Source organism: Ranitomeya imitator, chromosome 4 (genome assembly GCF_032444005.1).
Source record: "Ranitomeya imitator isolate aRanImi1 chromosome 4, aRanImi1.pri, whole genome shotgun sequence".
Taxonomy (NCBI): domain Eukaryota; kingdom Metazoa; phylum Chordata; class Amphibia; order Anura; family Dendrobatidae; genus Ranitomeya; species Ranitomeya imitator.
The window spans coordinates 484032565-484060134 of NC_091285.1; the positions used below are offsets into that span (position 1 = coordinate 484032565).

Below are 27570 nucleotides of genomic sequence, written 5' to 3' on the forward strand. Positions count from 1 at the left end.
ATAAACTTCTATGAAGCACTTGGGGGTTCAAAGTGCTTACCACACATCTAGATAAGTTCCTTTCGGGGTCTAGTTTCCAAAATGGGGTCACTTGTGGGGGGTTTCTACTGTTAAGCCACATCAGGGGCTCTCCAAACGTGACATGGTGTCCGCTAATGATTGGAGCTAATTTTCCATTTAAAAAGCCAAATGGCGTGCCATCCCTTCCGAGCCCTGCCGTGCGCCCAAACAGTGGTTTACCCCCACATATGGGGTATCAGCGTACTCAGGTCAAACTGGACAACAATATTTGGGGTCCAATTTCTCCTATTATCCTTGGCAAAATAGGAAATTCCAGGCTAAAAAATCATTTTTGAGGAAAGAAAAATTATTTTTTATTTTCATGGCTCTGCGTTATAAACTTCTGTGAAGCACCTGGGGGTTTAAAGTGCTCAATATGCATCTAGATAAGTTCCTTGGGGGGTCTAGTTTCCAAAATGGGGTCACTTGTGGGGGAGCTCCAATGTTTAGGCACACGGGCTCTCCAAACGCGACATGGTGTCCGCTAACAATTGGAGCTAATTTTCCATTCAACAAGTCAAATGGCGCGCCTTCCCTTCCGAGCCCTGCCGAGTGCCCAAACAGTGGTTTACCCCCACATATGAGGTATCGACGTACTCGGGAGAAATTGCCCAACAAATTTTATGATCCATTTTATCCTACTGCCCATGTGAAAATGAAAAAATTGAGGCGAAAAGAATTTTTTTGTGAAAAAAAAAGTACTTTTTCATTTTTACGGATCAATTTGTGAAGCACCTGGGGGTTCAAAGTGCTCACTATGCATCTAGATACGTTCCTTGGGGCGTCTAGTTTCCAAAATGGGGTCACTTGTGGGGGAGCTCCAATTTTTAGGCACACGGGTGCTCTCCAAACGTGACATGGTGTCCGCTAAAGAGTGGAGCCAATTTTTGATTCAAAAAGTCAAATGGCGCTCCTTCCCTTCCAAGCCCTGCCGTGCGCCCAAACAGTGGTTTACCCCCACATATGAGGTATCAGCGTACTCAGGACAAATTGGACAACAACTTTCGTGGTTCAGTTTCTCCTTTTACCATTGGGAAAATAAAAAAATTGTTGCTAAAAGATAATTTTTGTGACTAAAAAGTTAAATGTTCATTTTTTCCTTCCATGTTGCTTCTGCTGCTGTGAAGCACCTGAAGGGTTAATAAACTTCTTGAATGTGGTTTTGAGTACCTTGAGGGGTGCAGTTTTTAGAATGGTGTCACTTTTGGGTATTTTCAGCCATATAGACCCCTCAAACTGACTTCAAATGTGAGGTGGTCCCTAAAAAAAAATGGTTTTGTAAATTTCGTTGTAAAAATGAGAAATCGCTGGTGAAATTTAAACCCTTATAACTTCCTAACAAAAAAAAATTTTGTTTCCAAAATTGTGCTGACGTAAAGTAAACATGTGGGAAATGTTATTTATTAACTATTTTGTGTCACATATCTCTCTGGTTTAACAGAATAAAAATTCAAAATGTGAAAATTGCAAAATTTTCAAAATTTTCGCCAAATTTCCGTTTTTATCACAAATAAACGCAGAATTTATTGACCTAAATTTACCACTAACATGAAGCCCAATATGTCACGAAAAAACAATCTCAGAACCGCTAGGATCCGTTGAAGCGTTCCTGAGTTATTACCTCATAAAGGGACACTGGTCAGAATTGCAAAAAACGGCAAGGTCTTTAAGGTCAAAATAGGCTGGGTCATGAAGGGGTTAAGCTGCTCCACCAATCACCACTCCTCTGTGGGTCATTTGCATTGTAGCTGTTCCATCCTGCATGTTCTACATGGATATTTTCTCTCTGAACCCTGTTCATACAGATACTATACAGATGATCAGGTTTTTAAATACATCAGATAGGGATTATATACACTAGATAGGACTGCTCTATTAGGCTGCGTGTCCACCTTCAGGATGGCCGGCGGTATCCTCGGAGCGGCAAACCCGCTCTGCGGTAAGCCCCGCCCCCTTCTGGGACGCGATGATGCCGGATGTGTTCATAGCACACATCCGGGATCATTGCTCCCCACCATAGGGCCCTGTGCTATATCTTGCGGCGACGCAGCGTCGCCGCAAGATATACGGACATGCTGCGATCTGAACAGACGCACAGCATGTCCGGAGTCGCAGGGCCGCCGCGTGCGTGTTACCACGCATAGTGGAGATGGGATTTCATTAAATCCCCTCCACTATGCTGTAACATCTGGACGCTGCGTGTTTGACGCTGCGTCCCTATGCAGTGTCAAACACGCAGCATTTACTGCACGTGGACACATACCCTTATGGGTATACCTTGGCGATTGGTGGAGAAGCTTAACATACCGTACTTTTTTTTTGCAAAAAAACGTATTAACTAAATACCCTGTATTTTTTCATTTTTTGACTAGCACTTGCTTATTTACTGTGACTTTTTTTTACAACAGAGTATTTTTTGACCTCTGTGCACTTTTGTGTCTTCAAGTTCTTTGGTGGTGTGAACAGGTTTCTACAGACTTGTTCACCATGCAAGTAGCCCATGTGTTTTTGGTTTTATATCTATCTATCTATCTATCTATCTATCTATCTATCTATATATATATATCTATATATAATTTTTTTTTTTTTTCCAGTTTTTTTTTTTGACCCAGTTTCACTTTTTACAGTCTGATTGCTTGTAAAGCATAGCAAAGCAGGAGCTTTGGTATGTATACATCAGTGTTAATATATGCAGCAAGTGTCACAGCTTTCATAGCATTTATACACTAACAGTTTTCAAGTTTTATTAATTTACTAGACTTTGCTTATATAGCGCCATCATATTCTGCAGCACTTTAGACATTATCAAGTTAATACATGGAGGTGGAAATGCTTAGATGGTGGCACATTTGTCTTTTCATAGCCTGCTATATAAATGTACCTACTAATAATATACATTTTTATCCTCAGTTTGACCTCTTCAAATATTATGCCGTTTGGATTGATGATGTATAGGGAGTTGGATTATGCCACTAAATCAGAAAAATAACTCATCCTGTTTCTTTGTATTTGTACCTTACTTTGCCCCAGGCTTGCATAATATATTAGAACAATCACTAGACCCAGTTTTTCACTGCAAGCATAAACCTGAGAATGAGTATATTGATCTGTCCTGATGAGATTCTCCCTTAGCATTTGAGAGGTAAATGTGTGCTACAAAGGTGTGATAATTGCCCCTTGCTTATGACATGGTCATATATATACTTAAGTGCTAGACATTTCTCTTTTCCTCCGTATTAGTTGACAGAACACTTAAAAAGTAGTTTACTTATAGGACAGAAAATGCGGTTGATTGGCCCTTTGGGGCAATCTGATGTTGCAGTGCGTACACAAGTGTGGCGGTGTTCTAATGATTACCGACACCATAAACCGGCATTACCATTGACCAAAAACAGAGTTGAGGCTTTTGTAAAACATTGGTTTAATTAGTGCATTATCCAATTAAATCCCCAAACATTTTGTATGCACCAGTAGAAAATGGAATGCTATATTAAAGGCGTTTCTTTGCCAACAGAAATATAGGGAAATTGGCAAAATTCCTCTTACTCATCCATACGTGTTATCTAATTTTAGACTTACCCCTCCTACATACTTTTTTTTTACCCCCCATTTTATCAATTTATATTTTGGTTTGGAGCCAGCAGAGTTTGTTTTCCCACCCATCCCCCTAAATCAGTTGCTTTGCGCATGAATTGCTCCATGCACACTTTGGTCAACCCCAGGTTTTATGGCAAAGGTCTTGACCCAGATGTCACATTAGCCCATACTGCTGCCCCTTTGGCTGAATGATGATGTAGACTTTATTGTGTTGAGAGGTTGGTCTTGAGGGCAGTGCACTCACCCTAGAAATCGGGACCAATGAGCTTTCCAGCCGGACTCTTCCTGAACAATAGGTTGGTAAGACATACAAAAACTGCACAATACAAAAGGGCTTGTAAAAAAATGTCCATTCGACTGCACCATACGTCTACCCTTAGCACCTCAGTTCAACTCTTCAACTTCTCTTAAAGTTCAACAATTAAATAGAAATTATGGCTGAGTACATTTATATAAACCACATATATAGTCCAGGTTAGTATCCAATGACCCGTTTTGTGGAATGTACTGTAAATCTCTGTACACAAATTCTTTAGGAGAAAGACATTCCACACTTGACCACTGAAGCTTTTATAGTGTTGCTGTATAATTGGTATTATCTGTAGAGATGTGTTAGGACTTGATCTGCTGCTTGCAGACCTACCATTACATTAGGGACATATACAGTGTGTGTGTGTGTATGTATGTATATATATATACTCTCGCCATTCCTGTTAAAAGTTGTATGCTGTCTGCTTCCTTCACACCACTATTTGCAATGCTGAGCCTGAATATGAAATACTTTAGTCATAGCTCGGTTCGTATTACAAGGTCAAAAAGTGCCATTTAAAGGTGACTAATTAGTGAATTGCTTTGTTCTTTGTATGTCATTATATGCGTGGTTATAAAAGAATCGTACTGCTATAATAGTGCATACAGGCCATGCTGCTAGGGATCTTCCTAGAAACACAAAGATGTAAAGAAATACTTTTGAATAATATGAATTATGGATTAGATGTGTAATTATTTATGACTCTACCCCAAGGCATTGTAGATTTAAATAGGGTACATATCCAGCCAGTTTGAAAGCACATTGCTTTGTAAATGGGGAATGACCGTAATCCAATAAAATATCCTCTGTAAAAATAACTTGATGTAGAACATCCTTGATTTCCCTCCAGTGAATGAAGCAACAATGAGCCATAGAATTAAAAATTGCTTTACTGCCTTCTAAAAACTTATAAAGCATCCTGGACAAAAGAATTACATGACATACATTGTTTCCAGCATGCCTAATGGCTTAATTGTAAGCATTTTCGTTAACATGGTAGGCATTTCATTTTCCCCTTCTCTCATGCGGGAGTAACGGACCCTTATAGAAAGGTTAAGTGGTTTAATAATGTTATTAATTATTGACACTTCTTATCAAGAACGTCATTACTAACCTCAGCCTGCGCGTGTTGTGAACAGTATGGTTGCGGCGCCATCTACTGGTAGAGATGTACCTGTGGGATGAATGTCTTGCTTTCTAGGAATATCGTCAGTTTGTGGAAAGAGAAATAATTTTGTGGTTAATTAAAAATATATAAAATATGGAAGTTATCATGGTATCTTGGTTGACACAGATATGTAGTCGTCTTGCAATAATATAGTTGTTAATGTTTCTGTGTAATTTTGCAATTCTGTGCTTTTATTATCCTTTAGTCAATTAAAATTTCACCAGACAATAAGTTATTTTGAAGAGCATATCTGTCATTTTCCATCTTGCACTTATTGACTCTTATTCACCCATGGGAGAGCTCTAAGACCAAAGTGTGGCATTTGGTATTCTGTTCAGTTACCTTCAGCTGTCATCCTCAGTTTAAAGAGGGCTGTTTGTTGAAAGAGTCCAGAAAACCAAGCTGTGAACCTTTTACAGCTCTCTATCAACGCTATACACACAGGGGGCTATAGATAAGTAGGATCCTGGTTGTCTCTTCATTTAAAGGTACCTTCACACTGAACAACATTACAACTATAGCGATCCGTGACGTTGCAGCGTCCTGGATAGCGATATCGTTGTGTTTGACACGCAGCAGCGATCAGGATCCTGCTGTGACATCGCTGGTCGGATCTAGAAGGCCAGAACTTTATTTCGTCGCTGGATCACCCGCTGACATCGCTGAATCGGCGTGTGTGACGCCGATCCAGCGATGTGTTCACTGGTAACCAGGGTAAATATCTGGTTACTAAGCGCAGGGCCGCGCTTAGTAACCCGATGTTTACCCTGGTTACCATAGTAAATGTAAAAAAAAAACAAAAAAACACATACTCACATTCCGGTGCCTGTCACGTCCCCGGCGTCCGCTTCCCTGCACTCCTCCTGCATCCTGTGTCAGCGCCGGCCGGCCGTAAAACAGAGCACAGCGGTGACGTCACCGCTCTGCTTTACGGCCGGCGCTTACGCACAGGATGCAGGAGGAGTGCAGGGAAGCGGACGCCGGGGACGTGATAGGCACCGGAATGTGAGTATGTGTTTTTCCTTTTTTTTACATTTACAATGGTAACCAGGGTAAACATCGGGTTACTAAGTGCGGCCCTGCGCTTAGTAACCCGATGTTTACCCTGGTTACCCGGGGACTTCGGCATCGTTGGTCGCTGGAGAGCTGTCTGTGACAGCTCTCCAGCGACCACACAAGGACTTTCCAACGATCACGGCCAGGTCGTATCGCTGGAAAGTTGCTGAGTGTTACATAGTTATTAGGGTTGAAGGAAGACTATAAGTCCATCTAGTTCAACCCATAGCCTAACCTAACATGCCCTAACATGTTGATCCAGAGGAAGGCAAAAAAAAAAAACCATGTGGCAAAGAGTAAGCTCCACATTGGGGAAAAAAATTCCTTCCCGACTCCACATACGGCAATCAGACTAGTTCCCTGGATCAACGCCCTATCAAGGAATCTAGTGTATATACCCTGTAACATTATACTTTTCCAGAAAGGTATCCAGTCCCCTCTTAAATTTAAGCAATGAATCACTCATTACAAGATCATACGGCAGAGAGTTCCATAGTCTCACTGCTCTTACAGTAAAGAATCCGCATCTGTTATTATGCTTAAACCTTTTTTCCTCCAAACGCAGAGGATGCCCCCTTGTCCCGATTTCAGGTCTATGATTAAAAAGATCATCAGAAAGGTCTTTGTACTGTCCCCTCATATATTTATACATTAAAATAAGATCACCCCTTAGTCTTCGTTTTTCCAAACTAAATAGCCCCAAGTGTAATAACCTATCTTGGTATTGCAGACCCCCCAGTCCTCTAATAACCTTGGTTGCTCTTCTCTGCGCCCGCTCTAATTCAGCTATGTCTTTCTTATACACCGGAGACCAGAACTGTGCACAGTATTCTAAGTGTGGTCGAACTAGTGACTTGTATAGAGGTAAAATTATGTTCTCCTCATGAGCATCTATGCCTCTTTTAATGCATCCCATTATTTTATTTGCCTTTGTAGCAGCTGCCTGACACTGGCCACTGAATATGAGTTTGTCATCCACCCATACACCCAGGTCTTTTTCATTGACGGTTTTGCCCAGAGATTTAGAATTAAGCACATAATTATACATCTTATTACTTCTACCCAAGTGCATGACCTTACATTTATCCCCATTAAAGCTCATTTGCCATTTATCAGCCCAAGCTTCTAGTTTACATAAATCATCCTGTAATATAAAATTGTCCTCCTCTGTATTGATTACCCTGCAGAGTTTAGTGTCATCTGCAAATATTGAAATTCTACTCTGAATGCCCCCTACAAGGTCATTAATAAATATGTTAAAAAGAAGAGGGACCAATACTGACCCCTGTGGTACCCCACTGCTAACTGCTACCCAGTCCGAGTGTGCTCCATTAATAACCACCCTTTGTTTCCTATCCCTGAGCCAGCTCTCAACCCACTTGCACATATTTTCCCCTATCCCCATTATTCTCATTTTATGTATCAACCTTTTGTGTGGCACCGTATCAAAAGCTTTTGAAAAGTCCTTATACACTATATCCACTGGGTTCCCTTGGTCCAATCCGGAACTTACCTCTTCATAGAAACTGATCAAATTAGTCTGACATGAACGGTCCCTAGTAAACCCGTGCTGATACTAGGTCATGAGGTTATTCCTCTTCAGATACTCCAGCACAGCATCCCTTAGGATTTTACCCACAGTAGAGGTTACGTTTACTGGCCTATAATTTCCGAGTTCAGTTTTTGTCTCCTTTTTGAATATTGGCACCACATTTGCTAAACGCCAGTCCTGTGGTACAGACCCTGTTATTATGGAGTCTTTAAAGATTTTAAAATAATGGTCTATCAATGATTGTACTTAATTCCTACAGTACTCGAGGGTGTATCCCATCCGGGCCCGGAGATTTGTCAATTTTAGTGATTTTTAGACGCCGCCGCACTTCCTGCTGGGTTAAGCAGGTGACATTTAATTGGGAATTTTTATCACTAGTCATTTTGTCTGCCATGGGATTTTCTTGTGTAAATACTGATGAAAAAAAGTCATTTAGCATATTGGCTTTTTCCTCATCCACCATTTCACCCAGACTATTTTTAAGGGGGCCAACACTATCATTTTTTAGTTTCTTACTATTTATGTAGTTAAAGAATATTTTAGGATTATTTTTACTCTCTCTGGCAATGAGTCTCTGTCTCAATCTTTGCTGCCTTGATTTGCTTTTTACAGAATTTATTTAATTTTCTGTATTTATTTAATGCATCATCACTACCTACTTCCTTTAATTCTCTAAATGCTTTCTTTTTGTCACTTACTGCGCCCCTTGCAGCTCTATTTAGCCATATTGGTTTCCTCCTATTTCTAGTATGTTTATTCCCATACGGTATATACTGTGCACAGGTCCTATCCAGGGTGCTAATAAATGTCTCCCATTTTCTTTGTGTATTTTTGTGTCTCAGGATATCGTCCCAGTTAATTGCACCAAGATCCTCTCTCATCCGTTGGAAATTTGCCCTCCTGAAGTTTAGTGTCCTTGTAACCCCTCTATTACACATCTTTTTAAAGGATACATGAAAACTTATTATTTTGTGATCGCTATTTCCCAAGTGACCCCCAACCCTTATATTTGATATGCGGTCTGGCCTGTTGGTTAATATTAGGTCTAGCAGTGCCCCCCTTCTTGTTGGGTCCTGAACCAGTTGTGAAAGGTAATTGTCTCTCATAGTTGTCAAAAACCAATTACCGTATATACTCGAGTATAAGCCGAGATTTTCAGCCCAAATTTTTGGGCTGAAAGTGCCCCTCTCGGCTTATACTCGAGTCAATGTGGGTGGCAGGGTCGGCGGGTGAGGGCGCTGAGGTATACTTACCTAGTCCCAGCGATCCTCGCGCTGTCCCTGCCGTCCCACGGGCTTCTGTGCTGCAGCTTCTTCCCCTCTTCAGCGGTCACGTGGGACCGCTCATTAGAGATATGAATAAGCGGCTCCACCTCCCATAGGGGCGGAGCCGCCTATTCATTCCTCTAATCAGCGGTGCCGGTGACCGCTGACAGGAAGAGCTGCGGCACCGAAGACCAGGCAGAGGGACAGCGCGAGGATCGCCAGGACTAGGTAAGTATAGCATATTCACCTGTCCTCGTTCCAGCCGCCGGGCGCCGCTCCATCTTCCCGGCCGGCGCCTCCATCTTCCCGGCGTCTGCGCTCTGACTGTTCAGGCAGAGGGCGCGATGACGCATACAGTGTGCGCGGCGCCCTCTGCCTGATCAGTCAGAGCAGAGACGCCGGGAAGATGGAGGCGCTGGAACGAGACGCCGGGAGCTGCAATCAAGGGAGGTGAGTATGTGTTTTTTTTTTTTATTGCAGCAGCGGCGGCAGAGATTTCTATGGGGCACAATGAACGGTGCAGAGCACCGTATATGGCACAGCAATGGGGCACAATGAACGGTGCAAAGCACCGTATATGGCACAGCAATGGGGCACAATAAACGGTGCAGAGCACCGTATATGGGCACAGATATGGGGCACAATGAACGGTGCAGAGCACCGTATATGGCACAGCAATGGGGCACAATGAACGGAGCAGAGCACCGTATATGGGCACAGATATGGGGCACAATGAACGGTGCAGAGCACTGTATATGGCACAGCAATGGGGCACAATGAACGGTGCAGAGCACCGTATATGGCACAGCAATGGGGCACAATGAACGGTGCAGAGCACCGTATATGGCACAGCAATGGGGCACAATGAACGGTGCAGAGCACTGTATATGGCACAGCAATGGGGCACAATGAACGGTGCAGAGCACCGTATATGGCACAGCAATGGGGCACAATGAACGGTGCAGAGCACCGTATATGGCACAGCAATGGGGCACAATGAACGGTGCAGAGCACTGTATATGGCACAGCAATGGGGCACAATGAACGGTGCAGAGCACCGTATATGGCACAGTTATGGGGCACAATGAACGGTGCAGAGCACTATATGGGGCACAGCTATGGGGAAATAATGAACGGTGTAGGGCACTATATGGCACAGCTATGGGGAAATAATGATCTATTTTTATTTTTGAAATTCACCGGTAAATGCTGCATTTCCACCCTAGGCTTATACTCGAGTCAATAAGTTTTCCCAGTTTTTTGTGGCAAAATTAGGGGGGTCGGCTTATACTCGGGTCGGCTTATAATCGAGTATATACGGTACCTTTGCTGGAACTACAGGTTTCTGTTCCCCAATCTATTTCAGGGTAGTTGAAGTCCAACATAATAATGACTTCTCCTTGAGTTGCAGCTTCATCTATTTGCTTTACGGGGATATTCTCCATTGCTTCCATTATTTTTGGAGATTTATAACAAACCCCTATCAGTAATTTATTATTTTTCCCCCCTCCCCTTATCTCCACCCACAGGGATTCTACATTTTCATTAAATTCACCTATACTATCACACAGGATGTGTTTTAAGGATGATTTTACATATAGACACACCCCTCCCCCTCACTTATCTGTACGGTCATTTCTGAACAGACTATAGCCCTGCAAGTTAACAGCCCAGTCATGGCTCTCATCCAGCCATGTTTCAGATGTCCCTACCATGTCATAATTATGCTCCAACAACATTAATTCTAATTCGTCCATTTTGTTGTGTGTGATGGTACCTTAACAGATACCTTGACTAAACCTGTGGTAATGAGACGCTCAACCGATACTCATAAATAAGGATTGATTTTATGGAGACCTCCGAGGTCCACTGCTGTGCAACACCGGATTGGCCTTGCAACCGCACAACTGGATTCCCATTCCCTATTTGCAGAAAGTTAATCGATGTCTTCCAGTTGGGTCTGTTACAGATCTTATACTTGATGAAAAGATCACCTGCTTTTAGCCACGTTCTCACTGTCATCCAGCAACTAATTGTGCCCAGAAATATTGCCGCCCCCCCCCCCCCCCCGCCCTTATTTATTTTTTGTTTTTTTTATAACCTCAGTTTATTCAAAAGTAGCTTAAACGATTAAATAACAGCAGAGCAACATGCAAATATCTTTTAATGCATGAAGTGTATGGGGGAGCTTGGAATAATCCAGACATAACAATAACATGTCTTGTATGTCAAGCAGTTGTGTGGAAAGATAAGATGCTAAGTGTTGATAAATGGGCATCAAAAGGTTAAGAGAACATGTTTCTGCACACTGTGGTCTTAGGAGTGAGCCATATGAATGTTGGAGGCCGCATGATTAATCCTTCTCCCTTCATTAGACAGATTTGTAGTAACACAGCGAGTCTCTCAGCTGTGACTGGGTGTAAAGAAATGTCTTTTTGCATGATATATTGTATTGCCAATGGCAAGATTTAGAAATATTGTGGTGTCAAGAATGATAATGTGTAATCTTTTATGAAAATGTCTCCATGGTTAGCTTGGTCACAGTCATGGATGTCACAAGGATCACAAATACAATGTCATATGGAGCACACTGTATGAATTCAGAATCCTATGGACGCATACTCTTATTCCTCTTAACTACCGTATGTATTTATGGATTGTATGACAACTCGCAAAGAGAAATGGGCAAAAAGATTGGCACCGCTTTGGTCTGGTGTCCACTTTGGTATTCTGAGGCAGTAAAAACCAGGGTAGTGCTAACTCCCACAGCTAGCACTTTGAATGCTGATATACTCGACACTTCTCTCAATTACTGGGCCTTCATGACGTCATGACAGTACCTGAAGCCTAGTCACAGGCATCATATATCGTCATGACATGCGTTGCGTGGGCTTAGTAGTCACAAGACACCAAGTATGGACTCTGGGCCAGGATAGTGCGAATATTTTTGCTCACCTCCACTTATAACCCATGTATTCTTCTACACTGTGTTGTATGCAATATTCCATATGAATCAGGGTTTGTTTATGCCAATTTTTCTGTGTGCCATTCAGTATTATTTTCCGGAAAAAAAAAAAAAAAAGTGCCATAAATCAGGAGTCCAATTTCACTCTTGGCTGTGTCATACACCTCAAATTTAAAGCTCAAAACAAGCGTTTGGGTTTTCATATTGCAGCACTGGAGTGGTGCTACTAATCAGTTTCAAACCCCCTAGTCTTGTACTTACTAGCCACTGTTCTCAGCTCTTCCCACTCCGCTACGGTCCAGCGCCACCATCTTCTGAATGTCAAATATAATGTAAGTCTATGAGAACCTCTTACTGGCCTTGTTCTGGCTCTCGTAGCCTTTCAGTGACTTAACCTTCGTCCGGCTGAGTAGGTACAATTGTAACTATTCCGTTTTAAAATTGCAGTAACTTTTTTTTTCGAAAAGCCGTAGAGGGCTGAAATTTCGTGACATCTCTGCAGTTTTGGTCCAGAATATATTGGCCAAATTTCAATAAAAGGTACAATTGTACCTCTGCAGCCTGTTAACGTTGTAAAATTAATAAGCCTGACGAAGGTTAAAGGGAATCTGTCAACCCCCAAATCGACAATGAGCTAAGCCCACCAGCATCAGGGGCTTATCTACAGCATTCTGTAATTCTGTAGATAAGCCCCCGATGTAACCTGAAAGATGAGAAAAAGAGGTTAGATTATACTCACCCAGGAGCGGTCCCGCTGCGGTCCGGTCCGATGGGCGTCGCGGTCCGGGGCCTCCCATCTTCTTACGATGACGTCCTCTTCTTGTCTTCACGCTGCGGCTCTGGCGTACTTTGTTTGCCCTGTTGAGGGCATAGCAAAGTACTGCTGTGCGCAGGCGCCGGGCCTCTCTGACCTTTCCCGGCGCCTGCGCACTGCAGTACTTTGCCAAAGTACGCCGGAGCTGCAACGTGAAGACAAGAAGAGGACGTCATAGTAAGAAGATAGGAGGCGCCGGACCGGACCACGATGCCCACCGCAGCGGGACCGCCCCTGGGTGAGTATAATCTAACATCTTTTTCTCATCTTTCAGGATACATCGGGGGCTTATCTACAGCATTACAGAATGCTGTAGATAAGCCCCTGATGTTGGTGGGCTTAGCTCATCGTCGATTTTGGGGGTGACAAACACTGGATTCCCTTTAAACACTGGATTTATCCTTCTGATCACAAACCAACTGGAGCAGCGTCGGGAACTGGGACTAGGGGCAGGGAACTTGCATTAGTAGCACCACTCCAGCTCTGCAATAATAAACAACAATGCTGGAGTGGTGCTTTAACCATGTGAACGTTATAATTGGATATTGGTTATTTTTATAATATTACTACAGTAGTAATCTAATGATTGAAGGTATGTATCACGCAGTTGACTTCAGCTTTTTTGTAAATTTTTTTTTTTTAATTCTTAGATCCCAGAAGAAAGTACCATGTAAGATTGCTGGCTTATAACAATATGGATGAAGGGTATCAAGCTGACCAAACAGTCAGCACACCAGTCTGTGTTAGTAAGTAACCTAAATTATCTTTACAAGGAAGTGCTAATAAATTTTACAAATCATCAAACCGCAAAAAAAAGCATACATTATGCATCCCATCATTTAGAATGAATTCCGCAATTTGTGTGCACACGATGCGCTTTTTTTCCGCAAAAAAAAACGCATCGCGGTAAAAAACGCAGCATGTTCATTAATTTTGCGGATTTTTTGCGGATTTCCCACTATATAATGCATTGGGAAATGTCCGGAAAAATCCGCAAAAAAAGCGCACAAAAAAACGCATGCAGATTTCTTGCAGAAAATTTCAGGTTTTTCTCAGGAAATTTCTGTAAGAAATCCTGAATGTGTGCACATAGCCTATTACTTCAGCTGGTGGTCTAAGCTTTCAGAGTCTCAAATTTGGTAGTTTTCTGATATTTATTACAAAGTATTTCTTTTTCCAAACAGCTGTCCCTGACCACTTGATTCCTCCTCCGCCCCCTCCTCATCATCTTTATGCCAAAGCAAACAGTTCGTCTTCCATCTACCTATACTGGGGGCGACCGGCATTTTCTTCTGGACAAGATATTAACTACACTGTGCGCTGCAATCCCGTAGGTCTGCAGAATGCTTCTTTAGTGCTTTACCTCCAGACGTAAGTACAGCACTACTGATGACATTTACAGTTTGTTCTATTATCTCTCGAAGTGTGGAAGATAAGCATTCAGTAATAAAATCTTTATTAGAAATGCAGCATGACGGTATCTTTGATTTGTGATGTTACATGTGCCTGATATGTCTGCTGAGAAGCGCACATCGGGGTGATATAGCCAGTATGGCTGCTGGAGGGTAGTTTACAAAATGAATGATACAAATGTTGTGGATGGAGGCTGGTAATGTGATTGCCCCATCACATCCAGTTAAAGCAATATGTGTTCTGCTCTTCCTATCTATATACAGGTCTGAACCTCATATTTTAGCTCAAGATCTTGAAGCAAATACCCAGTACGAGTTTGCTGTGAGACTGCATGTAGACCAGTTGTCAAGTCCCTGGAGCCCTGTGGTTTACCACTCCACACTTCCAGAAGGTAGGAATTATGAAAGCCATTTACTTTTAAAGCATAGTGAAAAGTCCCACAGGCCTTGTAAAACCGTGCCTGTATTGGCTGCTGGCTACACGGACACAGAGCAGTTATTTTAGGCTTCCGTGTGAATGGTATTGTGTGAGCATGCATCAGGAGGCTTACACGTATAAGGGTGAGCAGCTCCTTTACTCAGAATTTTGAACAGAATAATTTGGCATTTTGCTATTCATCAATAATAATAGACTGTTCCTACACAAATCCATCACAGACCACATAGGGCCATATGCCGGCAGGCAGATCCGGTGTCTGGTCATGGCCTGCCTTAAACCGCAGGGAATTGGCATTTTTCTCTGCTTCCCTAATGATTTCAACTAGAAGTGTATACAGTGAACTAGGGAATTGCCTGTATGTCATTTCTAGATGTAAATATTAGGTTTACCTCTTAACATGTGCCTGTCATTAGCATTTCTCTTTCTTGTGATTAAGAATGGTTATGTTCTACTTTTGGTCTTGCTACATCTGTGCAGCAGTAGATAGAGCCGCAGGTCTGTGCCAGTATTGTGCAAGAATGTGTGTTCACCAGCTGATTCATTATATTCTGCCATACCCATGTTGTGCTTCATTTTGTCATTCTCATGCAGCTCCAAGCAGTCCGCCTGTAGGGGTCAAGGTGACGCTGATTGAAGAAAACACCGCCTTGGTCTCCTGGAAGCCTCCTGAGGACATGGAGTCCGCTGTCACTTGCTATACAATATTGTATGCATCTAGGAAAGATTGGGCTGTCGGCCAGTGGCAGATTATGCACAGAGATGGTAATTTATTTACTGTTTTTTTTGGTTTTTTTCTTTTACGATTTACTGATATTTTGTAGACTTGTTTGGGTGTTGTTCCCTTTGCTGAGGACAGAATACACAGCAGTATGTCCCTGTAGAGTCAGTAGAATTTAGGAAGTACAGCCATGATCCAGATTTCGCATTGAGGTTCACCACTGCACATTTTGTTCTCTGACCTTTCATCTGACATGGAAGCATATATAACAAGTCATAATTTGGAGGCTTTATTAAGTCAATTATGAAATTATTCTTTTTTTTAAACTAAAAACATTTGTATTTAACACAGAAACAAATCATACAGACTGTTTGATGCAGAAAATAAGGCATATAATAAAAGATCAAATTTCCAGGATTTAATTACCCTCCCATCACAATTTTTTTTCCCCTTACCTATCGTCCCGCCTTAATATACGAATACGAAAAGTGTCATGAACTGTACAACCTTACATCTGGCCTATTACGTTGCTATTAAAGAACAAGCATATTAAATATTGTCTCAGGCCAACTCATCGAACACCACCCTTGAGCATTTAATCCACTCGCCCTACCTTTACCCAAATTTAGCTGTGCCCCCTTTATAGATGAACCCATTTTTCTATTAGAATAGTACTGTTTATACCTCCCATTATTATTCTATTAAGGGAGCATTGTTTGCCATCCAATGCCTAGATGTATTCTCTCTAGTTCGATATAGAAGCTTTGGCATTAGCCAATTGTATAGGAGGCGATCCTCTAACCTCCCCCACATACCCTAGCACACACCTTGGGAGCTAGGAAAATAGGTGTATTAAAAGTACAGGACCAGAACATATGGACTAAATCTGCCCCTTCCTCCTCACTCCGTGGACACCGGTCTTTTAATATTTGAATGAGCAAAAGTGCCCTTCCACATAAAATTGGTGTAGATATTTCAATCCCTTACTATTCTATGTCCCAAAACCCTCTGACCTTTGCCATTCCTTCAAATAGGGGTTAGTCCAAATAGATGTATATTTCGAGTACTCAGCCATTCCCAACCATTTCTTGAAGGACCACCAAATTTTATGAATAAGGGTTAGAAAACCTCTGGAATCTGCCTTGAACTAATTAGTCTCTTAAGATATCTACCAAGTTTTCAGCACCACCCAGAAATTTTAGTATTTAAACCCTTGCACCTTCTGTCCCATCTAGCGCCCATCCTCTAATATGTTTAAAATGAGATGCTAAAATCTAACCCCAGGTGACTAATAGCTAGGCAATAAATATTTAATCTACTTTTTCTAGCTTTTGTCTCTGCAACCATTCTTGAAATTATTAGGATGTGAGATAATTAGGAGTTATCAATGCTGGAGCAGAGAATTCATTAATGAACTGATGATTGAAACACTCTGGAGTTTTACACACACTCATTCCTTTTTTTATTATTATTTAAAAGTTATATACTGGTAGCCTTAGATCTGACTTCACTAGAAGTCAATCAGACTTGCAGTCTCTTTACTTGTATTTGATCAGTGTTTTATAGCGTGAAAGTCTGGGAAGTATCCAGAACTATGACAGCTTTATAACACTATAGCAAAGGTTATGCCACAAAGGACAAGACACAGCTGCTACAAAGCGAGCCATGGTCAGCTCACACCTCATAACATGGGGAGTTATCTGGACAGTTCCTGTCCTGTGAATTTCCTTGATGCAAGCAAGCTGCAGAAAAGCGTGATGGCTGAATTTATACTTTAAAACATTTGAAACATTATCTCTAAAGTAACCGTATAAGGTCTCCAACGACAGCCGTAGAACATTGGCTCAGGCTCTGTTCACATCTGCATTGTAGTTAACGTTGAACCATGGTAGTGGCACCTGAAGTGGCACCAGATGTGAACATAGCCTTTTGTTAAAAAAAAAAACCCAAAAAAACACAGCAGATAAGAGGTGGCTGTGTATTAATGCAACGCACGGGGTTTCCATACTTTTTTTTTTTTTTTTTAATCTGACCAGTGTCACTTTATGCAGTAATTTCTCTGGAATGCTTCAACCGATCCCACTGATTCTGAGAATGTTTTTTTTTGTGACACATTATATTTTATTATAATGGTACATTTAGGTTCTGTTTTGTGTTTATTCATAAAATATCAGAAATTTGAAAAATATTTGCAGTTTTCAAACTTTGAATGACTATCTCTTTAATTCAGATAGTCATACCACACAAATACATTAATAAATAACATATCTCTCATGTCTGCTTTACATCAGCACCATTTGTAAAATGTCCTTTAATATTGTTAGAATTTAACAAGGTTTAAAATGTAGCAGTAATTTTAATTTTTTTTCAGGGAAATTTACCAACAATTTTTTTTTACTTTTTTTGTTTTGAGGGACCTATTCAGATTTGAAGTGACTTTGGTGGTCCTATATATAGGAAAAAAAAACAAAATGATACCATTTTAAAAACTCCACCCCTCAACATGTTCAAAACTGCTGTCATGTAGTTTATTAACCCTTCAGGTGCATTTCAGGAATTAATGCAAAGCGGCATGACAGGAAAGAAAAGTGTTATTTTTGCAACCTCAACGTTGCAAACCTCTGGACAGGCTGCTATAGCCGGAAGACTCTAACGCTGTTATTTGGCCATGAATTGTAATGTAAAACATCAGGTCCACACAATCATAATCTCAGGGTGCCAATGGGGTTAAAGATGGAACCCACTCAATGTTAACCATTTCTATGCTGTAGTCAATGTTGACAGCAGCATCTAAGGGGTTAAACAGATATGTATGGTGCCAATACTGATCGTGGCTGATGCAGAAAATTGTCAGTTAGAGTGTGAAGCTGACAGCTGCAGTCTTGTCTCATCTGTCTGTGGATGGTATTCTCCACATTGGTGGTAATTAAGATGTTAAAACTGCAGTAAATTTGTAAACAAATTATATCAGTACAAAATAAAATAATAAATAATTTCTTAAATATCTTTCATTAGCAATCAGATTTGTTTTTTTTTTTAATTCAAATAGATTTTTATTAAGAATAACAAGATAATTGACATGTTACATTCTTATTTTCAATGCAAAGTTTTCCCCTTCAAACAACCCCCTTCAGTCCCAACGTCCCCGGCCCCCACCCAACAAGACAGCTCACCTTTCTTAGCAACTCCATCATTATAACTATAGAGTAACTAGTCCCTCAGCCAAAAATGTAAGCCACATGTCACATTGCCATCAATTTGGGACCCTAATTCACTCAATTTCTATAATACCCCTATCCCATGGCAATCCACGGAGACCATAATTTATTGTACATTTCAATTTTCCCTCTTTTCTTATAAAACCCCTTTTCCAGTGCCAGGCCTTGCTTCACATACTGAAGGAATTCTCTTCTTGAAGGGGGTTCTTCCCTGATCCAATTTCGCACTATTACCTTCCTAGCCATGTATAGCAATCTAGCAATAGCTATCTTCAGGTTGTTATCCACTCCAATCTCATCCACGCACCCCAACAGACACACCACCGGATCCCTTGGCACCGTGCATCCATACGCACCTTCCATACAACGCAAAACTACCAACCAAAAGGCAGCCAGTCTCGGACACGTCCACATCATATGAAATATATCAGCATCTGTAGATCTACACCTCGGGCAATCAGAATCATCACGCAAACCTGCCTTGTATAGCACTTTCGGAGACCTATAAACCCTGTATATTACGTAAAGCTGTGATAACCTATATGGTTCGCTTAGTGACAGTAATGGGACCCATTCTAGCACCGACTCCCAAGTCTCGTTCTCCATTGGACCCAGATCCCTCTCCCACTTAGCTCTCGCCATTATTGGAAACCCCAATAGGAAAGTATATAACAGATCTTTATACAGAGTAGAAATAACCCCCCCAGTAGTCCCTTCATTACACACATAATCTAGCACTATATCCCTTTGAATTCTAATACCTCTGTCCCTATTCTGAGCCCCAAAAGCATGTCTCCTCCGCAAATACTGGTATTCCCCCGCAGGTCCAAGTCCAAATTCCGCCTGCAATTGGGAAAAGGATTTCAACTCATCTCGCTCAATTATCTGATACACGTGCTGAATCCCTTTGACCTGCCATTCTGTTAATACCCCCAATGCCTCAAACTCCTGTAAATTATTGTTATGCCATAGCGGTGAGAATCTAGTTAAGTCCGTAATCCCACGTATATATCTCGGCCTACCCCACAGCTTACATATCAACAACACAGTCGGGTATAATTTCCCCAGAGCCCCCAGGGATCCATCCTCCAGGCATTGTACTACTGGCCTTCTTTTTGTCACCGCTTCCATCAACTGCCGTACCACTCCAAATGACCCTTCATGCGCCCAGCCCTTTAGATGCTGACTTTGGGCTGCAAGAAAATATATTTCAGGGTTAGGTAGTGCCAGGCCCCCATCTTCCTTGGGTCGCTGAAGTGTCTCCAGTTTGATATGCGGATGTTGTCTCCCCCATATCAAATTCCTAAACAGAGAGTTAATCTGCCTAAATTTCCCGCGCGGTATCCAAACTGGCGCATTATGAAGAATATATAGTATTTTCGGCATCAGAATCATTTTGATAAGATTCACCCTACCGACCACTGATAAATGCAGCTTAAGCCAAGCATCCACTTTTGCCTTAAGAACGCCTAAGATCGGAGTCAGATTCCTATGTATGTAATCGGTGACAGGCATAGATACCCATATCCCAAGATACTTAAATTGGCTCACCACCTTCAGTCGCCCATCCTCCAGTGGCTCCCCCCCAGCATTATCTACCTTAAACAAGATAGACTTACTCCAATTTATCTTTAGTCCCGACACCGAGCCGAATCGTTCAATAATCCCAATGGCTCCCTCCAAGGAAGTAACCGGGTCAGCCAGAAATAGCAGAATGTCATCCGCATACAACGCCACCCTTTCTTCAGTCATCCCATACTTAAACCCGGACACCTCATCAGACCGTCGAAGCTTAGCAGCCAGTGGTTCCACAGCCAGAGCAAATAAGAGGAGAGAGCGGACATCCCTGCCTCGTCCCTATAGCTAATTGTATGGTCCGTGATAACTCCCCGTACACCCTGACCCTGGTCATCGGCATCAAGTACATCAGCCGAATCCAAGATACGAACTGCGGGCCAAACCCCGTGCTCCGTAACACCTGCCAGAGATACCCCCACTCCACACTATCGAACGCTTTATGGGCGTCTAAAGATGCAATAACTCTCTGGCTACAGTTATCGGATCTGAGTTGCAGATTCATAAATAGCCTCCATAAGTTGATCGCAGTGGACCTATCAGGCATAAAGCCAGACCGGTCTGAGTGCACCAGGCTGGAAATGACACTCGTCAACCTCATTGCCAACACCTTAGCCAGGAGCTTGACATCTATAGTGAGCAAGGAGATTGGCCGGTATGAATCTGGCTGTTTCAAGTCCTTCCCCTCCTTAGGAATCATCACTATTATGGCCTCTCGCATAGATGCCGGCAGATTTCCTCTACTCCTAGCCTCCTCCAGGACCGCCTTTAATCTAGGGATCAGTACTTCCCCCCATATTTTTATAAATTTCGGCAGGAAATCCATCTACACCAGGCGCCTTTCCATTAGCCATAGATTGCAATGCCCGACCCAGCTCCTCCTCCGGAATGGGAGCCTCCAAGTCTTCTCTATCTGTGTCACTCAATCTTGGGAGCTCCAATCCCTCAAGAAACGCCACCGTGTTTCCCACCGATCCGTCCACCTGAGAGGAATATAGGTCTGCGTAAAAATCCGCAAACACCTCTAAAATCTCTGGAGTCTCAGAGACAGTCACACCACTCCCCGACACCAGAGAATGGACAAAAGAAGTATTTCTCTGGGCAGAATCCTCCAGCGACAGCATATGACCCATAGATTTGCTCTCCTGGTAATAAGCCAGGTTCATGAATTCCCTCTTCCTTTCAGCCTTACCCAACAAAACTTCTTCCAGCTGACTTTGAGCTGATTTTAACCTCCTCCCCGCCTCCGGAGTACCCAGTATTACCATCTCATCCTCCACTATCCTCAACCCATCAATCGCTAACCTCTCTGCCTCTCTCGATTTCCGCTTGCACCTGCTAATATCCCTAAACAGCAGCCCTCTTAAGTACGCCTTCATGGCTTCCCACACAGTAAGAGCGTCTACACTTCCCTCATTTATCTCAAAACATTCCGCCAACTCCTGTTTTATCTTTTCCAAATCTATACTGTGCAGCCAATTAGGGTGAATTTTCCACTCTCTCCTGCTCCCGGTCCGTGTCCCCACCGGTCGAAACTCCACTTCAACTGGACTATGGTCTGAGAGAGCCCTAGGCACACATCTCACATCGAAAACACAAAAGCGCACAGAGAGGTAAAAAAATACTCTGTTGTAAAAAGGTCACAGTAAATAAGCAAGTGCTAGTCAAAAAATGAAAAAATACAGGGTATTTAGTTAATACGTTTTTTTTCAAAAAAAGTATGTTAAGCTGCTCCACCAATCGCCAAGGTATACCCATAATAGAGCAGTCCTGTCTAATGTATATAATCCCTATCTGTTGTATTTAAAAACCTGATCAGCTGTATAGTACCTGTATGAACAGGGCTCAGAGAGAAAATATCCACGTTGAACATGCGAGATGGAACAGCTACAATGCAAATGACCCACAGAGGAGTGGTGAACTCCCCAGTCTTGTAGAAACAAGAAACAAGAGAACAATTATAGAACCAAAAACACATGGGCCACCTGCATAGTGAACAAGTCTGTAGAAACCTGTTCACACCACCAAAGAACTTGAAAACACAAAAGCGCACAGAGAGGTAAAAAAATACTCTGTTGTAAAAATGTCACAGTAAATAAGCAAGTGCTAGTCAAAAAATGAAAAAATACAGGGCATTTAGTTAATACGTTTTTTTTTTGCAAAATGTCCCCTTTAACCTCTTGCATCTGCTGGGCTAGGGAATTCAGGGATTGCTGGCATGAAGAGATCAGTGTAATAACATCTCTGAGGGTCGGCTCCTCTTCCTGCGATATGCCTTCAGGTCCCCCACTAGCCCCCGCCATGCTGCCTCTCTCCTTCCCCCTCTGTACCTCATGCTTCTCAGCCGTGCCTGTATCCTCCTCCTCCATGTCAGCTCCAGCTCCGGATCTTTGTTCTGCCTCGTCCGCAGCCTCCACCCTGGCATACTGCTACAGCTTTGCCGCTACCTCCATGCGCCGCTGACATGCAGCGTTCTCCCTGTCAGCGTCTTCTCTGACCTCGGCGCCATCTTGGCTGGCTCCTGCATCGCCAGCTCCCGCATCTTTCTGCCGCCTTCTGGTCATTATCGCCGATGCCGGTACCGCCGCTCAGCACCGCTGTGCCCTTCGGACCTTCAGCCAGCCGGTATACGGTAAAGACTCCTGAAAATTGGGGTTAAAGCAGGATTTTTATCCTTCTGGCAGTGGGAGCACTCTTCCCTGCGTCCGCTCACATGGCCAGCTAGGACACGCCCCCCAGATTTGTTTTGTCTAAGGAGGCCATCACTAAAAAATTCAAATGGCCGCTGTTATTACTCGTGAACGGATTGGGCCAGAGCCTCCTACTGCACACGTTCACAGGCACTTGTCCTACTAACATTATTGGACAGGGTTATTATTTATGTTGATAAAGGGCTCTTTCACACGTCCTGATATTTCTGGTACTGGAAAAAACAGTCCGGAGATATCAGTGTACGAGTGTTTAATACTTGTGGCATACGTGTGGCAACCATGTGCCGCATCAGTATCACACGTACCGGTGCCTGGGAATTAGCATTGCTGTTTGCTCTCTTCCCCTTCGCCGCGTGTTGAAGACAGCTCGCTTAATTGTCCCCTGCTCGCTCTGCGGTCAGTGCTAGCAGGAGAAAATGTTGAGAGTTGTATTCAACTGTTAATAGCGAGAGCAGGTGGCAGCTGATGGGGAGTATTCATCAGCCGCTGCCAGCTCTATAAATAAATTAAAAAAAAAAAGACGTGGGGTTCCCCTATATATTTGATAACCACCCATGCAATACTGACAGCTGTGAGCTGGAACCCTCAGCTGTCTGCTTTAGCAAGGCTGGTTATCAAGAAAAGAGGGCCCCCCACGCTGTGTTTTTTAATTATTTAAATTTAAAATAACTTTGTGGGTCCCCCTAATTTTTTACAACCAGCCAAGCTAAAGTAGGCAGCTGGTGGCTGGTATTCTCACGCTGGTAAGGGGCAACAGGTATTGCCCCCCTCCTGCTTTAAAATAGCAGCCCGCAGACACCCCAGAAAAGGCACATCAAGTCTGGCACTTTGCCCAACTCTTCCCACTTGCAAGTGGGGTTGATGTCACTTTTGCATTGTCCAGTGACATCAAACCCACAGCTTAGTAATGGAGAGGCGTCTATAAGACTCCTATCCATTACTAATCATATAGTTATATTGTAAAAAAACACATAGCAAATATAAAGTCCTTTATTTGAAATAAAAACAAAACATACTTTTCCTTTTTTATTTAAAAATAACAAACTAAGACATTGTCTCCTGTCATTAAAAAAAAGGAAAAACAGCAAAATAACTCGCTTAACGCCCATTCCATTGAAGTCCTTGTCTCCTGGTAAGGGGCCATTGGTATTGACCCCTTCCCAGCCTTAAAATAGCAGCCCAGAGCCAGCCCAGAAAAGGAACATCTATTAGATGTACCAATTCTGGTGCTTTGCCCCGTTTTCCCACTTGCCTTGTAGTTTATTATTATTTATTATTATTTATATAGCACCATTAATTCCATGGTGCTGTACATGAGAAAGGGGTTACATACAGGGTTATAGATATCGTTTACAGTAAACAGGTTTACAGTGACAGACTGGTACAGAAGGGAGAGGACCCTGTCCTTGCGGACTTGCATTCTATGGGATAGTGGGGAAGAGACAGAAGGTAGGGGTGAGGCGGCGGCTCTGGCAGCGGTGAGGCTCCAGTGGGGGTAGTGGGGTTCATCATATTTGTGGGGTTGATGTCATCTTTGTATTGTCAGATGGCATAAAGCCCACAGATTACTAATGGAGAGGCATCTATAAGACACCTATCCATTACTAATCCTATAGTTATATGGCAAATAGACTCAGCAAGTCTTTTATTTGAAATAAAACAAAACACTTTGTTTAAGATTACTGTGCTCGTTTTTATTGTGTATACCCGTTTTTGCATGTGAAGCGCCATGGAATAAATGGCGCTATAATAAAAATGTTGCTGCTAGTCACTGATGCTGTGCTCACAGGGCAGCAAATAGTGACATAGAGGCGCACCGCTGTTAAAGCTCCTGTCAGAGATTTGACAGCGTCATTTACAGGTTAAGAGTCGTGAGCAGAGCTTTGATCTGCTGCCATTGTCTACTGGGTATGGCAACCTGCGAGCCCACGTCACACATGCTCACACCTTGTGTACGTACATGTACGATGGATATCGGGAAAGGGTTAATGTACTGTAGTTATTACCTCCCCAGACAAAACTTGTTGATTGATAATGTCTTAAATTTGTTTATTTACTTTCTATTTCTGGAGACCCCCTATTAGACTCTGAGGTGTCATGGAACCACACTTTAGTGCCCCTATGTCCAGACACTTGAAAAAGTGTTGAACATTCCCAGATGTCGCCAGCCAAGTCCGTTCAAGCATTGTACATTGCTGGTGTTGGAGCACACAGGCTTTTATGATTTACACTAGGAAGCAGGAAAACACGTGTTGAATATCACACATTTTTAGGATTTTCTCGCATGTCCGTTCATGCATTATTAATCTGTATCTCAGTGTGGATACTCGTGCTTATAGATCAGCCTAGAAGCTGCCACCATAATAAATATTTATTAATGATGCACAGAATGTATTTCATATATGCTGATTGTATTGTTGGAAAAACTGATTGCATGTGTAATATAGGGAAACGTGGATATATCCTCTTTCCAGTGGATCTCCTATTAGCCAGTCATCAGGCTACAGACTGCTTGACAGCAGCCTGTAATCTACCAGTGCTTTACTGTAGAGGTGATCCAAACGCGGACCCCTCTATTATAGTTGGTGCTTGGTGGACATCTGTCTAGGACTATCATTTTATCTGGATTCCCATTTCTGCTGATAAACATTACAATATGTTTCATATAGACCAAGCTGACATTTCCACTGCTGGCGGGGGTAACAGTGGTACAATGGGCTGTATCCTGTTCAGTTTTTGTAGCCAGCCTTCCTATGGCAAGCTTGAGCCTTTGTGGTTTGCATGGTGTCAAGCTTCTGTGATTGCTGGTAGCTTCTGAGTGTCTGCCAATATTTACATGATTACAGGGACTTTGTGAGCAGCTCCTGAGAATGTTTGAACTTTCTGCTCCCTTGAATAAAACAGCCGCAGTGTTTGCTGCTTATCTTTATTGTTAGGCAAACATTAATTTTTGAATAACACAAATGAAAAGGGCTGAGAACAAGCTAATTATTGACCATTGTCAGAGATCACCTGCCATTCTTGTGCAGCTTAGTTTAAAAAAAAAAAAGCAACCATATCCTACTAATTCATCGAGGTTTACAAAGTTGGTACTTGCCTAAATTTGAAACCTTATAAAATTCAATATGATTTTGTATTTCTGACATTTTTGGTTGCATTCAAGGACTTGTATTATGTATGTATCTCCTTGGATTTGGGAAAAAAACATACCTGGTTCGGAGACCACATAGACATATCGGATAGGTAGGTTGCTAACAAGTTGTTCTCAGTTATATGAGCACATGCCAAGTACAGTGAATATGAATTGTGCATGAACTGTACAGCGAGTTTGGTTGTTTGATGTAAACTGATTGGCAAATTACAGGGGCGATCACCATGGCTCTGCTAGAAAATCTCATACCTGGAAATATCTATCTGGTCAAGATCTCGGCTTCCAATGAAGTAGGAGAGGGCCCTTTTTCAAATGCACTGGAGCTGGCCGTACAACCCGAGGAGACCGTGCGCAGCAGCATGAAGTCAAAGCAGTTAAATTCTGCCAACAGCCAAGGTCAGTTTGGAAATACTTACAGTAAACAAAGAGAAACCCTTTCATTATTTACTTGGGAGCATAAATTCTTTCAGACACCCATCTGTGGCTTTGTGTCTGCCCAGCAGTCCTCTATTCAGCCAAGACAAATGGCTCCAGGCTGAGAAGAACCATTCTGCCTGGGAATTACTGTGAGGAGGTGATACACTGTCATTGTAATAAACTTAAAATAAACAAATTAATGACAGTGATTTATTTGTAGATGAAAGTGCAAGTCTAAATCGTATATCACAGAATTTGCAGTTCTCAGCAAGACGTTGCAGATCATCAGTGGTGAATGGAGAGCTTTGCAATTTAGTCCTCGCTTTATTGATTTTATACACTTTTCTGGTTTTATTCCTTTTGTTCACAATGTTTTAGATGTTTAATTTGCAACCTTGTATTTTTCCAGACTTCATGGTATTGCTAAACGCAACATTTATTGAATGTATGTGTGTCTGATACTGGCAATGATGCATTTGCTGCTCCCGCTTCATTGCTCCTGTTTTGATCAGCAGAATAGTTATCTGAACTTTAAGAAAGCAATCCTTGCAAGGAAGAAACACTGCAGATCGTAGTTCTAAAATGACAGCACAAAATCACAACTTAAAGGGAATCTGTCAGCATGTTTTTGCTATGTAATCTGAAGACCGCATTCTGTAGGGGTTAAAACACAGATTTCAGCGATGCCTCTCTTTTCAAGCTCCGTTGTTTTGTATGCCTGCATTAATTGTTTTACCACCAGTAGCTTATCATTGCTGGGACACCCAAGTGTGCCCCATGATTCATCAATGCTCTCTCCTGTGACAAGCACCTTGCTGTCTATAGAGAACCTGGTGTGGGTGGGGTTAGCTGTGGTGTGGGTGGGGTTAACTTCATTAGCTGTGCTTCATTCTAAATCTAAAAGCTCTGATTGTGAGAATGGCTGCACCCAGTATGCTAAGTGATACCTCGTTGGATTCAGCTTCTCTTTGCCTACATCAGGATGCTCTCAGATGACGCAACAAAACCCGTGACAGATTCCCTTTAATTTACTATATAACATGAATGTTTTGACCTGGACCTGATATAATAGAAAGATCAGTGAAAACACCACTCCACGGTTTTTCTTTTTTATATAGGCACTGGAGCGGTATCACTAATGT

The 27570-nt window shown here is 42.3% G+C and overlaps 1 protein-coding gene across 1 annotated transcript in view; it reads left to right on the forward strand.

The window, feature by feature from the left end:
* PRTG (protogenin) overlaps nucleotides 1–27570 on the forward strand; it is a 217007-nt gene that overhangs the window by 176908 nt on the left and 12529 nt on the right. Inside the window, exons 12-16 of the mRNA XM_069765951.1 lie at nucleotides 13438–13533; nucleotides 13972–14158; nucleotides 14464–14591; nucleotides 15230–15400; nucleotides 26225–26407. Coding sequence (XP_069622052.1) covers nucleotides 13438–13533; nucleotides 13972–14158; nucleotides 14464–14591; nucleotides 15230–15400; nucleotides 26225–26407 — 765 coding nt within the window. The remainder of the gene's footprint in view (nucleotides 1–13437; nucleotides 13534–13971; nucleotides 14159–14463; nucleotides 14592–15229; nucleotides 15401–26224; nucleotides 26408–27570) is intronic.